This window comes from Mastigoproctus giganteus, chromosome 13 (genome assembly GCF_048544385.1).
Source record: "Mastigoproctus giganteus isolate SK-2022 chromosome 13, ASM4854438v1, whole genome shotgun sequence".
Taxonomy (NCBI): Eukaryota; Metazoa; Arthropoda; class Arachnida; order Uropygi; family Thelyphonidae; genus Mastigoproctus; species Mastigoproctus giganteus.
In genome coordinates, this window is record NC_143587.1 from 127,403,491 (window position 1) to 127,422,845 (window position 19,355).

Here is a 19,355-nt window from a genome sequence, read left to right on the forward strand (position 1 = left end):
ATTTATAAATACGTATAAAAAAATTTATATAATATTTATAAATATATACGGGGTGTCAAAAAAGTTTCACACAATTTTGGTGTAAAATTATTAACCAATCGGTAGAATAAAAACCAAATTATGAAATATATTTTTATCATTATTCTATTATTTTAGTGCAATCAGAATGCAAAAAGAACATAATTTTATTTTCGATATTATTTCAGTCAATGAATTAATCAAACTGTTCAAATTTTTCTCCCTTGTCATCAATGCACTTTTGTAATCGTCCTGCTACACTACAACTTGCCTCTGCATCATTTGAACCATATTGGTAGTAACATTTAACAGTTGCAATTCTCTGATCTTTTGACATAGCTCACCATCAAAAGTAGCATACTGTTACATATTGCCAATCACTTGGCGAAGTTCTTGAACATTCCTTGGCTTCTGTATAATAAATGTTTTAGTTTTAGAATCCCCCCTATAAGAAAAATTCGGGTGGGATTAGATCTGGTGACCAGGATGGCCAATTAATGGGTGCATAACAACCTATCCAACAACCTCAAAACGTGTTATCAAACCAACCACTTACCTATCTTCCATAATGGGGTGACCTTGTTGAAATAAAAAATCTCTGATGTTGCACTTAAGGATAAAAATAAGATTGCGAAGTGTTGAGATAATTATTGGAATTGATTGTCCCATCAAAGAAAAAGGGACCGACTGGAGACTGATGCCCAGACAGTCACCCCTGGAAAGTTTACTTCTTTTTCAACAAGGATGTGTGGATTTTCGTGAGCCCAATAGACATAACTGTGCCGGTTAATGTGCCCCTTAAGTTTGAAGCAGGCTTCATCAGACAACCAAACCCTGTCTTGTGGGTGGTCGCAGTAAGAATCATATCTAGGTAAAGTTCTACAAAACTGTACTTGTCGATTAGCATCTCCACTACATGTGATGAAACCGTCATGGAATATATGGCTTCAAGACATTTTCTTTAGTAAACTGTAAACACTTTGTCGAGAAATATCTAAGTTCTGTAGAAAGATACCAAACTTATTTTTGAGGACTGTGAGTTATACTAGCCAATAACTGCACTGCCTTTTCTTCCACTGTTGCTGCTTTTGGTTGTTCAGACCTGGGTGCATCACACACAGACATTGTACTCTCAAATTTATTCATTCTTTATTAAGTCAAAACACATGTCCAATAAACTGCAATCTGAAATAAAATTTTAAAAAATTTACTGTTTAAAAAATGTAAAATAATATACAATATATAATAAACAATAACAATACAATAGACAATAAATAAAAATATATTTAACAGTTTTTATCGAAATCAGGCAAAACTTTCTGGACACTCTGTGTATGTATACAGTATTTAAGTATTTTGGACAAATTTTTCTTATTATATGTGAAAGTTATTAATGGTACTCAAAACACCTTGAATTCACTTTTTAGTACAAGTATCCACAGAGTCTATTAAGCATTAATTAAGCTACTTGTTAACAGGAGAGATTGCTTCTACAGGGATGGGATACACTTAAATAGAAAGGGTGCAAGAATTTTTGCTGATGCTGTCGAGGCAGTGTTAGGTGGGTCGGAAAACTGCTAGTTGGGGGGATACAAGGACTAATAGATTAACAGTAGCCACTGGCAGAGGAGGAAGTGATTCTTGCACTGCTTCTATTGAAATGAGCAGAAGCCTGAAAAACAAGATGCAGGATATTTCAGAGACTGCTGGGAGTCATTGCGGTACAAGTAAACACATGGGTTGTGTTAGGGTAGCTAAGAATAGAAACAGGTGCATGTATACCTGCGTGTACACCAGTGCTAGGAGTTTGGTAAATAAATTTGATGAATTTGAGGTATTGCTCAAAACATCAAAGGCAGATATTGTTGGGATATCAGAGACGTGGTGTCACACAGATATAAGTAATGCAGAACTGGAATTTGGGGAGTACAACGTCTACAGAAAGGATAGACAGGACAGGAGGGGAGGAGGGGTTATGCTATTAGTTAAGAAACACATAAAGTCCAAGGAAGTGAAGCCAGTCGACATCGATGGACAGGGCAGTGTCGAGTCAGTTTGGTGTGACATAAGCATAGGGAAATCAAAATTGAGAGTACGAGTGTGCTATAGGCCTAATGACTCTGATGAGTATAATAAGATATTGTACAGGGAAATAGAGTGGGCCAGTAAATCAGAGAGTCTTATAATGGGGGATTTTAATTTCCCAGATATTGACTGGAATTTGTGGGTTGGTCACTCGCACACTAGCAAGGCTTTTGTGGATTTATTGGATGATTGTTTTCTACATCAGCATGTTCGTGAGGCAACAAAAGGGAGCAATACACTTGATCTGATTATCAGTAGTGATCCTTCATGCATTAAGAATCTGCAGATAAATGAACCACTAGGTGGCAGTGATAACAGTGTGTTGAAGTGGGATTTACTCAAGGAGGTAACTACCATCAGAGGTAAAGGGAAGGGTTTTTGTTTTCGTAAAGGCGACTATGATGGTCTGAGACAGTATTTAAATTCTATACAGTGGGACCAACTGATGATGTTACCAACAGCAAACTCAAAATGGGAAGCATTCGAGGAACTAATCTTGGAGGCTACTAGGCTTTACATACCAACTAAGAAATATTGTTCAAGGTTTAGGCCTAAATGATTGTCAGATGAACTAATGAGACATGTGGCAGAGAAGAAAAATCCATGGGATACATACAAATTAATGGGTGACATGGAAGCCTATGATAGATTTAAGTTGGTCTGTAACCAAGTCACAAAGGAGATTAGGCAGGCAAAGGCAGACTACGAAAAATCCTTGGCAAAGAATGCAAAGAAAAACAGAAAAGAGTTCTTTACATATTTAAACTCAAGAAGGAAAGGGATGAATCAGATTGGTCCACTGGATATTGATGGTTCAACAGTTGAGGATCCTGCTCAGGTGGCTAACAATCTAAATGAGTATTTTGCATCTACATTCATGCATGAGGAGTTATTCAGGAAGGAGAATGATGTAGGTAAAGTAAACATTGGCAGTGAGCTGGATGATTTTGTAATAACTGAGAGGAAAGTGGAGGAGAGATTGTTGAGGATAAACATAAAAAAGGCACCTGGGGTGGATGGGATCTATCCAGTTATATTAAAGGAGGCAGCAAAGGAAGTAAGCAAACCCCTAGCCATAATTATGAGAGCTTCTTTGGACTCAGGGGAGGTACCCATAGACTGGAGATGTGCAAATGTAACCCCAATTCACAAAGGAGGATCAAAGGCTGACACAATTATAGACCTGTTAGTTTAACTTCTGTTCCAGGTAAATTAATGGAGGCACTGGTTAAAGAAGCACTGCAGGATCATCTAGACCAGAATTCAGTTATAGCTCAGACGCAGCATGGTTTTGTTAAGGGCAGGTCTTGCCTGACCAATTTGATTGGATACTATGATGTAGTCACAAAAGAACTGGATGCAGGGAATAACTTTGATATTATATATTTGGATCTTAGAAAGGCTTTTGATACTGTTGCGCATGGAAGACTGCTGCACAAACTGGAGCAGTGTAGCATTGGAGGCAAATTGCTGCTATGGATAAGGGGATGGTTGAGTGGCAGAAGACAGAGAGTGGTAATCAATGGACACTGCTCAACGTGGACTAATGTTATTAGTGGAGTTCCTCAGGGTTCAGTGTTGAGTCCGTTGTTGTTTTCGGTGTTTATGAATGATATTGATGATGGGATATCAAGTTTAACGTCCAAGTTTGCAGATGATACAAAGGTTGGCAGGGTTGTTAAGGACACTACTGACGCTATGCTGCTGCAACAGGATCTGGAAAGGTTGAACAGATGGGCTGAGAGGTGGCAAATGAAGTTTAACATTGACAAATGTAAAGTACTACATATGGGAAACAGTAACCCCAGAGCAACGTATCAACTCTGCGGTACTACACTGACAGTGGTGGAGAATGAAAAGGACCTGGGGGTAATTGTGCAGGCAGATATGAAGTTCTCTGAGCAGTGCAGACGAGCTGCAAGAGTGGCTCATGGTGTCTTGTCAATGATATACAGGAATTATTCTAGCAGGGATAAGGAGGTGATTATTCCCTTGTATAAGGCAATGGTTAGGCCACATCTTGAGTACTGTATACAGGTCTGGAGGCCTCATTTCAAGAATGATGTAGAGCTGCTGGAATGGGTACAGAGAAGGGCAACAAGATTAGTGAATGGAACAAAGGGTTGCTCTTATGAAGAAAGGCTTAAGTTTTGCAAATTAGAGATTCTGGAGACTAGGCACCGGGGAGTTGATCTGATAGAGGTGTATAAGGCTTTGAATGGTTTGAGCATGCTCAATGCCAATGGGATCCTTCATCTTGCTCAGAATAATCACCTCAGAGGGCATAAATTCAAATTGAGGAAGGACAGATGTCGGATAGATGTGCGGAAATTTGCCTTTGGCCAGCGGGTGGTTGGTTGGTGGAACCGACTTCCATCACTTGTTGTTGAAGTTGATAGCCTAAACAAATTGAAAGCTCAACTGGACAGGTATTTCGAACGAACGGAGGGGCGAAATGGGAGTGGTGTGTTTTTTTTTTTTTTTTTTTTGGCTGATGCTGAATAAGCTTGCTTTCTTGCATCATATGCCTCTACTAATGCTAATGCTAATGTTATATCTTTATAAGAGTACATATGTACCCTTATGTATTTTAATTTTGCATAAATATATGTATACATTTATATATATATATACAGGGTGTCCAGAAAGTTTTGCCTGATTTTGGTACAAACTGTTAAATATATTTGTTTTACATTTTTATTTATTGATTGCAGTAATAATGATAAAATATATATTTCATAATTTGGTTTTTATTCTACTGATTGGTTAATAATTTTACACCAAAATCGTGTGAAACTTTTTTGACACCCTGTATATATTTATAAATATTGTATAAAATTTTTTGTCAAGTTGTTTTTGTAATTTTATTATTTCTTTAATAGTAAATAAAAATAAAATACAGTAGTATATATTTCTCCTTAAATATTTGCACAAAAAATAGCATTTTGCAGGAAAAATATATACTAGCCCCTTGAATGCAGATTTTCTCTTAACACAGATTTGCCAGGAATGCATCCCTTGATTTAAGTGGACCTGGACATACTCTAAAAACACAGAGACGTGGCAAAAGACAAACTATTGTGAATCACGAACAGTGAATATAAAACAAAAAATAAAAGGGGAGGAGAAAATGCAGAAAAGTGATAACAGAGAGTCTCAGAAAAACAGGAGGCCATAGAAAGAAGCAGCAGAAAAAAGAAAATGATACAGAAAGCATCAACTGTCACACTCTAAGGAAGCAGACAATGACGTATATTAGTCAAACTATAAGGAATTTACCATCACTCAACATGTAGAATTAACTGCCTTCACAGTAGAGTATATGTGAATACCTGTATTATGTTTAATATTACAAATTAAGGAACTCACATACATTTTACTATGAAGGCATATATGGAGCATCTCTAATCAAGAGTGATGAAGAATGTTATACATCCATGTTCTAACATTACAGGTAGTTTGCGAATTTAAAAGTTAATTCATTCCTAGTGCGTGCTCGTAAAGCAAAAACTCGTAATGGGGAAATTTATTTCCCATAAACGTAATGTTAAAAAACAGGGGTTATTTTCTCAGCAATGAAATTTTACCATAATAGTGTTAAGTAAAGGTCGACAAAACAATAGTTTATTATTATTAACCATATGGTGGCAAGGAAGCCTGAGGCTTATGCTGCACTAGACAAAAAAAAAATTTTCTGAATTACCCCGAGAGAGAGAGAGAAGTAGAAGTAGAAGGGAATCTCAAAGAAAGAGAAGAATGATGATATCCAGCTCAGGACCCTGGGTGTGCCAAGCCCATACTCACCAGATATGAGCCCCCGGGATTCATGCTTAAAGAATGATTTATTTATCCAAAGAAATGAAAACATAACCTTTAAAATCAAGCAAATTATAATAATAAAGAAATTATTTGTGTCATACAATTGTTAAAGAATATTTATTCTTCATCATCATCGACTAATTGCACATTTGTTGATGGTTCATCACTCATTGTTGGCTCAGCACTCATTGTTAGTTTGTTGGAAGCACAAGGAGTCATCTTCTTCTCAAATACTTCAAGAGTAATTTGTTTCCAGGACAGTCTTTTCCTTATAAATTCATGATAGCGTGCATAAGCATTATTTAAATCTCTAGATTCATAATTTGGTTTTTATTCTACCGATTGGTTAATAATTTTACACCAAAATTGTGTGAAACTTTTTTGACACCCTGTATATATTTATAAATATTGTATAAATTTTTTTATATGTATTTATAAATTTACGACCACTTCTATTTTATTTTGTACGATCTCTGCTTGTTCTTGAAATCCTTCAAAGTTATCAATAACCTTATAAGAGAGTTTATTCCAAACACACTTCACGTTTCTCTCTGTAATTTTGTCCCACGCTTCTTTTATTTTGATTGCATCTAAAATATGAAATTCTTTAACAGTTGGACCTCCCTCCTTATCTCTGCCTGAACTAACAACAGCATGCACAGTAGTACTGTGTTATGTAGCTACGTGCGTGGTTTGAAATGCCACATTTATGAATATTTAGCATTTATTTATTGTAATTAATGTTCATATTTTCGATTTTGTTGATACTTGAAAAAAAAGAACTTGTAAACCGGGGAATTCGTAAAGCAGGAACTGCCATTATTGCTGCACACAGCAATAATGCTACACAATGACAGAGCAATCAAGTTGGCCTGCAATTATACCCCTCATGCTCTAAGATATGAACAGAAAGCCTACCTACAGTCAGCATCCCCAATACGACAGACATGCCCCACAAATCAGGCATATAATCTAATACATGGGATTATATGCTTGGCACATTGCAGCAAGAGAATAATAGACTTGATTTTAGAAACCACTGACTGCAGTTTCTTGCTGAGGAGTTTCACACAACCTATATGGTAAGGATGCAACTGGTAGAATGACTGTAAATTCCCAGATAGTGGGAAATATGAGCTATGGCAATTTTTTCTTGGTTATGATTGAAATCTGGAACTGAAATACTCCCACACAACAAAAATATGTTGAGGACATTGGGTGGGGTGGGGATTCACATTTAAATAAGTCTGATCTACCTTTGGCATTCTCAACATCCTCGTCAGTGACAGAATCAGAGTGGGACTACACTCAAACATTGCACAGCACTGCACCCATAATTAGCAAGCTGGCCTCTACACATAAGTTTCCTATAAACTGTGATTACAAATCGAGAGCCCACACACTGAGCCATTTCATCTAAGGGAAAAGCATGATCCACCTCCAACTCCATAGTAAATGGATATACAGGGATATTATAGGTTGAGGTATTGCTCAAAGCATCAAAGGCAGATATTGTTGGGATATCAGAGACATGGTGTCACACAGATATAAGGAATGCAGAACTGGAATTTGGGGAGTACAACGTCAACAGAAAGGATAGACAGGATCGGAAGGGAGGAAGGGTTGTGCTATTAGTTAAGAAACACATAAAATCCAAGGAAGTGAAGCCAGTCGACATCGCTGGACAGTGCAGTGTCGAGTCAGTTTGGTGTGACATAAGCATTGGGAGATCAAAATTGAGAGTAGGAGTGTGCTATAGGCCTAATGACTCTGATGAGTATTATAAGAAACTGTACAGGGAAATAGAGTGGGCCAGTAAATCAGAGAGTCTTATAATGGGAGATTTTAATTTTCCAGATATTGACTGGAATTTGGAGTCTGGTCACTCACACACTAGCAAGGCTTTTGTGGATTTATTGGATGATTGTTTTCTACATCAGCATGTTCGGGAGGCAACTAGAGGGAGGAATACTCTTGATTTGATTATCAGCAGTGATTCTTCATGCATTAAGAATCTGCAGATAAATGAACCACTAGGTGGCAGTGATCACAGTGTGCTAAAGTGGGATTTACTCAAAGAGGTAACTACCATTAGGGGTAAAGGGAAGGGTTATTGCTTTCATAAAGGCGACTACGATGGTCAGATACAGTATTGAAATTCTATACAGTGGGACCAACTGATGATGTTACCAACAGCAAATTCAAAATGGGAAGCATTCAAAGAACTTTTCTTGGAAGCTACTAGGCTTTACAATCCAACTAAGAAATATTATTCAAGGTTTAGGCCTAAATGGATGTGAGATGAACTAATGAGACACATGGTAGAGAAGAAAAATGCATGGGATACATATGTATCCCATGCATTTTGTTAATTTTTATAAATTAACACTTGACACTGAAGCCTATGATAGATATAAGCTGGTCTGGACCCAAGTCACAAAAGTGGTTAGGCAGGCAAAGGCAGATTATGAGAAATCTTTGGCAAAGGATGCAAAGAAAAACAACAAAGAGTTCTTTTCTTATGTAAACTCTAGAAGGAAGGGGATGAATCAAATTGGTTCACTTGATATCGATGGTTCAACTGTTGATGATCCTGCTTAGGTAGCTAACAAACTAAATGAATATTTTGCATCTACATTCACACATGAGGAGTTATTCAGCGAGGGGAATGCCAGAGGTGTATTCAACTCTGGCAGTAATCTAGATAATCTTGTAATAACTGAGAGTAAAGTAGAGGAGAAATTGGTGTTTGGCCGACCGGGCTAGCCAGTTAGGTAAAGTGCCTGCCTGGCAACCCAAAGGTCGCAGGTTCGATTCCTGCCTCGGGCTTGAATCACAGTAAAATGCAAAAACTTTGGGAGGTGCAATATGGCCATAGAAGCTGATGCGCGAACAACTAACAAAAAAAAAAAAAAAAAAGAAATTGTTGAATATAAACACTAGAAAGGAACCTGGGGTGGATGGTATCTATCCAGTTATATTAAAGGAGGCAGCAAAGGAAGTAAGCAAACCTTTAACCATAATTATGAGAGCTTCCTTCGATTCAGGGTTGGTACCCACAGACTGGAGATGTGCAAATGTAACCCCAATTAACAAAGGAGGATCAAAGGCTGACACAAGTAATTATAGACATCTGAGTTTAACTTCTGTTCCAGGAAAATTAATGGAGGCACTGGTTAAAGAAGCACTGCAGGATCATCTGGACAAGGCTTCAGTTATAGCTCAGACAGAGCATGGTTTTGTTAAGGGGAAGTCTTGCCTGACCAATTTGATTGGATACTATGATGCAGTCACAAAAGAGCTGGATGCAGGGAATAACTTTGATATTATATACTTGGATCTTAGAAAGGCTTTTGATACTGTTGCACATGGAAGGCTGCTGCACAAATTGGAGCAGTGTGGCATTGGAGGCAGATTGCTGCTATGGATAAAGGGGTGGTTGAGTGGGAGAAGACAGAGTGGTAATCAATGGACACTGCTTATCGTGGACTAATGTTATTAGTGGAGTCCCTCAGGGTTCAATGTTGGGTCCATTATTGTTTTCTGTTTTTATAAATAATATTGATGATGGTATATCAAGCTTAATGGTCCAAGTTTGCAGACGATACGAAGGTTGGCAGGATTGTTAAGGACACTACTGATGCTATGCTGCTGCAACAGGATCTGGAAAGGTTGAGCAGATGGGCTGAGAGGTGGCAAATGAAGTTTAACATTGACAAATGTAAAGTACTACACATGGGAAACAGCAACCCCAGAGCAACGTATCAACTCTGGTACTACACTGACAGTGGTAGAGAATGAAAGGGACCTGGAGGTGGTTGTGCAGGCAGATATGAAGTTCTCTGAGCAGTGCAGACGGGCTGCAAGAGTAGCTCATGGTGTATTGTCAATGATATATAGGAATTTTTCTAGCAGGGATAAGGAGGTGATTATTCCCTTGTATAAGGCAATGGTTAGGCCACACCTTGAGTACTGTATACTGGTCTGAAGGCCTCATTTCAAGAAGGATGTAGAGCTGCTGGGAAGAGTACAGAGAAGGGCAACAAGATTAGTGAATGGAACAAAGGGTTGCTGTAACGAAGAAAGGCTTAAGTTTTGCAAATTACAGTATCTGGAGACTAGGCATCGGCAAGGTGATCTGATAGAGGTGTATAAAGCCTTGAATGGTCTGAGCATGATCAGTGCTGATGGGATTCTTCCTCTTGCTCAGAATAATCACCTGAGAGGGCATAAATTCAAATTGAGGAAAGACAGATGTCGGATAGATGTGCGGAAATTTGCCTTTAGCCAGCGGGTAGTTGGTTGGTGGAACAGACTTCCATCCCTTGTGGAAGTTGATAGCCTAAATAAATTTAAGGCTCAGCTGGACAGGTATTTCAAATGAACGGAGGGGTGAAGTGGAAGTGTTTTTTTTTTTTGGCTGATGCTGCATGAGCTTGCTTTCTTGCATCATATGCCTCTACTAATGCTAATCACCTCTGATTCGTGAGTAATGACTGCAGATAAATCGTCTATATACTATTGTCAAAGTACAGGGTGATTCTAAATTATTGTGGGGGTTTCCATGGCCTATAATTTTCTAACCAGAAACAACAAAATAAAACTACTTACGGAATATGAAAGTGTAACTCAAAAATTTTTATTACCTATAGAATGAATACTGCAGAATGCTAAACAACTTCAACATGCACACCTTTCATGGCACGTAAGATGTCCAAGCGATATTCAATTTCCCTCCGAGTGTTCTCCAGCATTTGCGGTGTAACTGTTTTGATCGCATCTGTTTGTTTGTTATGTGGTTTTTGGGAGCATTAGCAACTAAGGCCATATTGCTCCGGGATATGCGGTGGTCATTACCTGACCTTTCCGCATCCTCCTTATTTGCTGGTGACGGGCTCGAACCCCGGTCTAATCAAGAAGTGTGTACTACGCACTGCTGCTCCTTCCCACCTGGCTACGGAGGTGCCCTTCGAGGGCGGTCACAATGGTCTTGAACACAATATCCTTCACGTATCCCCACAGGAAGAAATCAAGCAATGTAAGATCGGCTGAGTGCGGAGGCCATGGAATCTGTCCATCCAGCCCAGCCTCCAGGAAAATGCATGTCATATAATTCTCGGACAATAAGAGCCCAATGGGGCAGTGCACTATCCTGCTGGAACACCACATTTGGCTAATGATTTTCCAACTGGGGTAACAGATATAGCTGTAGCATGTCCAGATAGGTCACCGCTGTCACTGTTTTTTCCGCAAAAAAAGGGTCCCAAAACTTCCGAACATGACAAAGCAGACCAGACATTGACCTTTCGACTACCTCTTTTGAATTCTTGAATGTTGTGAGGGTTTTCTGATCCCCATATTCTGCAGTTATGACGATTTACCTTCCCTGATACGCAAAACGTTGATTCATCACTAAATCTCCATCTCCAAAGGTAATTTTCATCAGCTTCGACATTTGACAAAATCTTTTGGGCAAATTGGAAACAGCGGGGTTTATCATTCGGCTTTTAAGCCTGCATAATCTGCGGTTTGTAGGCATGGAGGTGAAGGCAGTTATGAACATCCCTCCAAACAGTCGTTTTTGGTATATCTAACTGCAAAGAAGCTCGTCTAGTTGATTTTTGTTGGCTTCGTGGATTTGATCAAGATCCTCCTGTGAAGTGCTCAGTTTTCCCGCTCCTTTTTTTGCAGAACCCTACCAGTCTCTTGAAATTGCTTTAACCAAAGTCGGATAGCATTATCTGAAGGTGGATCTTTTCCATACTGAGTTCTGTAACAACGTTGCGTTGTGATAACAGACTTTGTTTCGAAAAACCGAAGTGCGCACATTGCCTTCTCTTGAACAGTCACCATTTTGAAGTAATGCCCCCAATATCTCCCAGACATCAATGTGGCAAGTACAGCATTGCCAAATAAAACTTTTTGAGTTACACTTTCATATTCCTTAAGCAGTTTTATTTTGTTGTTTCCATTTGAAAATTATAGGCCATGGAAACCCCAACAATAATTTAGAATCAACCTATATAACTGGTACTTGCAGATTCAAAAATGTACCTTCCTCAAGAGCCTTGATAGTAATATTGGCTAGGTGGGGGTCTACTTTCAGTCTTCTGGTTCAAAGAATCATCAGACATGATCAAACCATTAATTAAACAAATGTTAAGTTCTTCGGGTATCATCAGCAGCGAGTGAGATCCTGTCCTTGACCTGGTCATACCTACCTGTCCTGTCCTACCTACAAATATCTTGGAGTCCTGCTGGATGAGAAGCTATCCTTCAGAGAACATGCCAACTACATCAAGGAGAGGGTCAAAATATATGCTGGCAAGTTCTTGAGGGTCACCAGGAAGAACTGGAGTCTGAAGGGGCAAAACTTAAATCTCTACTATGAATGTATTTTTCTCCCAATAGCCACCTATGGGGCTGGTGCCTTGGGCCATAGAGTCAACTACACCATAGTAAAATGACAGCTAGACCAATCACATCGCACCATCATCCTGATAACTTCTAGGGCCTGCAGAGCAGTTTCTACTCCTGCACTGCAGGTCCTATCCGAAAAGTTACCTCATCATCTTGAGGTTGTATACCATTATCTAATATACCATAAGAGACGGAACCTCTCATGCAGCAGCAACAACATAGTATTGGACCTGAACAACACCATCCGAGAAGGAAAAAAATTAGACATGAACTGATCTCCATCTGGCAGAGTCCCTAGGCCACCAACCCACTTGGAAGAACCATCCATAATTACATGCCAACAGTGCAGAAGCACCCCAAACAGTTCAACAAATGGTTCGCTGGGGTGGGATTACACATTCTGACTCAGTCATGCTGAGTGGGAAACAGGCCACGGCCTAGTAGGCTCCCTACCAGAGAACCACTCACTAACTGATAGAGGGTAGGATATCAACCCCTCTGGGGACCCACCACTAGGTGGATTTGCTGACCCCTTTCCGGGGTGGGATTGACTCACTGTCGATCACTGCAATCTGTATTCTTTTACTACTCTCATCACTTAGTTTTCTAGGGAATGCCTTCTCCCATTCCGAACTTACTGTCCTCTTATCCCCCCCACCAAACATCCCAAACTTCTCCCGCTATCACCAACTCCTTTCACTTACTACTTGGGCCCCCCCCCCAGCTATCCTGGGACCCCAGTAAAGAGTCATCGATAGTTGAACCTGGCGTGCCTCCATTCAGCTGGGGATGGTGGTCAGGGGGTGCTAGACCTGGTGTCTGGTGCACCCTGGCTGCTATATGCGTGTTGGGTCTGGCAGTGGCAGATGTTTCTGTTGTTGGCTGGAAGTAACGGCTTGGGCTATGCCCAGTACTTATGACTCAGCAGAGAATGGGGGGAACCCTGGAGCCCGCAACAATGATACTAGACATCTGAATCTGTCCTTGACTTGGTGGTGGTGTCCAAAATTTAGGAAAAATGGTGGTAGATATCAAACTTTCTTTTTAATTTTTGGAAAATGTTTTGGATTTTTTCATGCAGAAATTCAGAAGCAAATGGAAAAGGTGTTTATCAACAAACGCATGTCAAATCCACAAGTATACATATAGAAGAAAATGTCATACAGCATCATCAGATCAGATCAGTATATGACAGTTGACAAGTTGGCTGGCCAGGGAGCTGGATATCAGTTATGCATGTGCCATCCCCATCAGACATAATTTTTGTGTTTTTGGAAGCTTGTAAAGTTATCTGGCAGGATGTTGATTCCATGCACATGATGGTGCATTATGGCCTTGTTGCCCTTGCACTGTAAAGCCTATAAACAAACATGTGGAAGCAGTCAAATAACAGTGCCAAGAGCAGCAAAACGACTCTTGAACACAGAGTTGTTAGCCCACTGTACACATCTGTAGTCAAGACTACATCTTTAATACTATATACAGTTCTAAAGCCTGTATACAGTGTTCAATATATGATAAGTGTATTTCAAGAAAGATATAGCATTGCTTGAAAAGGTATAGAGGAGATCAGTGAGACTAGACATAATGTTGAAAAGATATTCTTATAGAAAGAAGGCTCTGGCTTCTGCTAGCTGCAAAGTCAGGAAACCATGTATCTACTTGTATCTGATTTAGTTGTTTAAAGCACTTTTAACCCTGAAACCTTAAAAAGGGTTCAGAAAACAATGATGGATTTATATTCTCTCTCTCTCTTTAGGATTTCACAAACTAGGGGACATAAATTTAAATTAACAAAAGCTAATTGTAGACTAGATGTAAGAAAATTTGCTTTTATCAACATTTATCACCCATTGAAACAAGCTACTGCATTGCCTTATGGAGTCATAAAGCTGTAGTTAAAAAGGGATTAGATAATACTTAGATGTAGATAAAATATGAAACCAGGTAGACAAACCTTTTAATTGTTTTATGGTGAATCCTACATAAGCCTTATTTTCTTGCATTATTCTGCCATCTTAATACTAATACTAATTGTGAAATTCATAATTTTTAAATTTAAAGCATTTATTTAGTGTATATTGTGGTATTCTAAAATGTATTAAAAAGCATTTGTCTGTATATCATGGTATTCTAAATCATTAATCCTTTTTTTGTTAGCCAGCACCTCAGCGATTACGAGCTGAACATGCCCAAACATTAGAAAAATATGCATGGGAAACAACAGATGGAGATGCACCAGGTAAAAAAATAAATTTTCCTGCTAGCATAAAATCAATAGGAATTTTAATATTAATGCTTCTGTTTATATTAGTTTGCCTTATCCTTCCTAAATTTTATTTGTACATGTGTGTGTAGCATTGCTTGTATTTTTTTTTTTTTAATATGGATAATTCCCTAAACGGTTGCGGTGCCAATAAAAAAGTATGACTCATCAATTTTTATTAATCTTTTGATTAATTACTGTGATATTAAATATAATTATTAATGACATAAAATCTAGTATAAATTACTCAATGCGCACAGTAGCAAAAAAAAAGTATGAAAATAAATGATTATATAGGTATCCCTTGATCTATGTTATCTTTATTTTTGTCTTTTTGCTTATATATCAGTACCTACTTATAACTGAATCCCTGCTCATATGTCCATTCTCTGGCTTATACATCCGATGAAACAGCTGATGATCATTCACGCAACTGGAGTAACTCACAAGAGTAACTTTCCTGTAAAGATAAATATTTTTATATTTTTAACTGTCAGAAAATAATAAATTAAGTTGAATGTTTGTTTTTCTTGCCACTGCAAATAATAGAAGAGCACCAACTACTCGGCAACTTAAACATTTTTGGAGAAATTCAACATCTCTATTGATGAAATACCATTGATGAAACCTGTAACAAAGTTGGTTCAAATTGGATGTTTGCTAGCTGGGAAAAAAAAGACTGTGGTGAGAATGTTGTTATAATTTTGGATGATTTGAAGAAACTGCAAAGTAAATCCAAGCTGAGATTAATTCCAAATTCTCAAACCCAACTAGGCAAAGAGTTGGGTTTGAGAATTTGGAGAAAAATTATGTTGAATAATTGCTAGCTGGGTGAATCCTACATAAGCCTTACTTTCTTTAAAAGATAAAAAAAGGCATTTCACACTACTGTTAATAATGTTAGTAAATTACACAGTAATTTAGGCATATCCTTTGGCTGCAATGCACAAACACAGGATAAATGCCAAGAATAATCACATTAAATTTATTAACAAACTAGATGTTTTGTAAACTCCGTAATACTGATTTACTTCATCAGTGAAAAAGTATTAAAAATAAATTAGAACATTTAGATAAAGGCAAACACTTACAGACTGAAGAAACAGTCACAATTAACAGCAAACCATTTGTTTGTTGTTAACTTGTGACTGTTTCTTCAGTCTGTTTGTAAATGCTTCCAATTTGTTTTAAGTTTTTGTCATTAATGAACTAAACCAGTATTATTTCGGAGTTTACAAAATATATAATTTATTAAGTTAATTTAATGCAGTTATTCCTATAATTTATCCTCTATTTGTGCTTATCACTAATGGATATGGCCAAAGTACGTGTAACTCACCAGCATTACCATGCAAAGTGCTTTTTTCATCTTTCAATTGATTTTTCCCACAAGTAATGTCTTTCAAAGAGCACATAATCATTGGTTGCCAGATATAATTAACAAATCGAGATCAGAATATAAAGTAGAAATTCCTTAATTAATGGAACTGTCACAAATGATCCAGTTCCATGAAACAATAAAGTGAGTAGAGTTTCAGAAAATTCTGTAAGATGCTATAGAAAGCGCTATGCAAAAACAATAATAAATAAAACAAAGAATTTCATTCAGTTATCACTGGCCAAATTTTTCACCACAAAGAAAGATTTAGCTCCATGGAGCCCCCTGAGAAGACAGAAAACTCCACAGCTGAGTACTCAAGAAAGCCAGATGAAGATAAGATTACATCTAAATAATGTTTAAAGTATATTCACATAATCCTATTCACATTAATTTACTGCGCGTCTGTAGCCAGGTGGGAAGGAGCAGCAGTGCGTAGCACACGCTTCTTGATTAGACCGGGGTTCGAGTCCGTCACCACCAAATACAGATGATGCGGAAAGGTCAGGGAATGACCACCGCATATCCGGAGCAATATGGCCTTAGTTGCTAATGCTCCTAAAAACCAAAACAACAACAACAACCACAGCTGAGTACTCAAGAAAGCCAGATGAAGATAAGATTACATCTAAATAATGTTTAAAGTATATTCACATAATCCTATTCACATTAATTTACTGCGCGTCTGTAGCCAGGTGAGCAGGAGCAGCAGTGTGTAGCACACGTTTCTTGATTAGACCAGGGTTCGAGCCCGTGACCACCAAAAACCGAGGATGCGGAAAGGTCAAGGAATGACCACTACATATCCCTGGAGCAGTATGGTCTTAGTTGCCAATGCTCCTAAAAACCAAATAACAACAACAACAACAACATTAATTTACCTACCAGAATACAAGACAGTCATAACCACACAGCCAAAACACTTGATCTTTTTTTCACAAATAACCCTTCTAAGTACACGGTTGAGGTGAGCGGTCCTCTAGGCACCTCAGATCACAATGTGGTGATGGTCTCTTCTCCAATGAAGACTTTCTCTTATGACCATTCCCAACCTCGTATTGTTTGGCATTACAAGAATGCAAATGGGATGATTGCAAGATTTCTTTTCTTCTTTTCCTTGGTTGGATTACTGTTTCAAAACTTCTAATGCCAATGTTTGCTCGGATCGTGTCAGTGAAATTATTCTTGTATGGAAGGAATCCTTCATTCCACACTCCACCTTAAAATCTTGTCCTTTATCTAAACATTGGTTTTCCAATATATGTGCTAAGGCTGTTCAAGAGAAGAATGTTGCATATCATACTTGGCTTGTTTCCAAATCTTTAGTTTCATTTTCTGCCTATACCAAAGTTCGCAACAATTGTAAAGCAAACACATCAGTCCAAACTAGATTTTGAACAGGCTAAGAGTAGAAAACATTCTTCTTGTCCAAATGGTAGCTGAGCATTCTGATCTTTTCTATAGCCACTTCATCCAGTGATAAAGCTGACCTGCTAGCATCCTATTTTACTTCCAACTCATGTATTAATGATCTTGGTAAACCACCTCCCACCATTCCCAATTCAATGCATCCTGTGGTCATCCATCAAAAGGATGGCAAAAGGATTTTGACAAATATTGATGCTAAGAAAGCTCCAGGTCCTGATAGTATTTCTCCGTTTCCCAAAACCTGTGCTGATGAACTTACTCCTGTTCTGTGTTGCCTTTTTTCGCTTTCTTATTCCAAAGGTGCTTCTCCTTCTGCTGGAAAATTTGCTCATATCCAGCCAGTTTCTAAAAAGAGTAACAAATCCCCCTCCGTCTGATTATCATCCTAAGGCAATTACTTCTACTCTTTCTAAATTAATGGAGAAATCAATTAATTTCCAACTCTTAAACTATTTAGAATCTGAGCAACGATCGCCAATATGGATTCCATCAGTGTCGATCCACTGGTGATATTCTGGCTTATGTTACCCATCAATGGACAAATTCAGTAGAAAATTTTGGTGAAACCCAAGCAGTTGCTCTTGATATTTCAAAGGCTTTTGATCATCTTTGACATTAAGAGCTTCTAAATAAGCTTCCATCTTATGGTTTGCCAACTATTTTTGTAATTGTGTATCCAGTTCTTTCTCTGACCGAGTGATGGTGACCTCTCTCACTGCTGGTGATGGTAGATGGGTCTCTGTCTTCTAATTTCTCCACTAATGCTGGTGTTCCCCAAAGTTCAGTTCTTTCTCCCACTTTTCTTCTTATATACTAATGATCTTCTTCGATTGACCGGAAATCCTATCCATAGTTTTGCTGATGATTGCATGTTGCATTCCACCTTCCAGTTTGAGAAACCTTGCTCTGCTCAAACAGCTTCAACTTGTTAACAGGAGAGACTGCACTACAGGAATGGGATACACTTAAATAGAAAGGGTGCAAGAATATTTTCTGATGCTATCGAGGCCGTGTTAGGTGGGTCGGAAAACTGCTAGCTTGGGGGGGGATACATGGACTAAAAGATTAACAGTAGCCACTGGCAGAGGTGAAAGTGATTCTTGCACTGCTTCTATTGGAATGAGCAGTAGCCTGTAAAACAAGATGCAGGGTATTTCAGAGACTGCTGGGAGTCATTGTGGTACAAGTAAACACATGGGTTGTGTTAGGGTAGCTAAGAATGGGAACAAGTGCATGTATACTAGCATGTACACCAATGCTAAGAATTTTGTTAATAAATTTGATGAATTTGAGGTATTGCTCAAAACATCAAAGGCAGATATTGTTGGGATATCAGAGACGTGGTGTCACACAGATATAAGGAATGCAGAACTGGAATTTGTGGAGTACAATGTGTACAGAAAGGATAGACAGGATAGGAAGGGAGGAAGGGTTAAGCTTTTAGTTAAGAAACACATAAAATCCAAGGAAGTAAAGCCAGTCGACATCGCTGGGCAGTGCAGTGTCGAGTCAGTTTGGTGGACATAGCATTGGGAGATCAAAATTGACAGTAGGAGTGTGCTATAGGCCTAATGACTCTGATGAGTATAATAAGAAACTGTACAGGGAAATAGAGTGGTCCAGTAAATCAGAGAGTCTTATAATGGGGGATTTTAATTTCCCAGATATTGACTGGATTTGTGGGTTGATCATTCATACACTAGCAAGGTTTTTGTGGATTTATTGGATAATTATTTCTACATCAGCATGTTTGGGAGGCAACTAGAGGGAGTAATACTCTTTATCTGATTATCAGTAGTGATTCTTCATGCAGATAAAGGAACCACTAGATGGCAGTGATCACAGTGTGCTGAAGTGGGATTTACTCAAAGAGGTAACTACCATCAGGGGTAAAGGGAAGAGTTTTTGCTTTCGTAAAGGTGATTACAATGGTCTGAGACA

The 19,355-nt window shown here is 38.4% G+C and overlaps 1 protein-coding gene across 2 annotated transcripts in view; it reads left to right on the top strand.

The window, feature by feature from the left end:
* Positions 1 to 19,355, top strand: part of Hap40 (Huntingtin-associated protein 40 kDa) — a 246,830-nt gene that overhangs the window by 195,582 nt on the left and 31,893 nt on the right. For both annotated transcript variants that reach the window (XM_090387399.1, XM_090387398.1), the window contains exon 8: positions 14,503 to 14,584. In XM_090387399.1, coding sequence (XP_090243525.1) covers positions 14,503 to 14,584 — 82 coding nt within the window. The remainder of the gene's footprint in view (positions 1 to 14,502; positions 14,585 to 19,355) is intronic.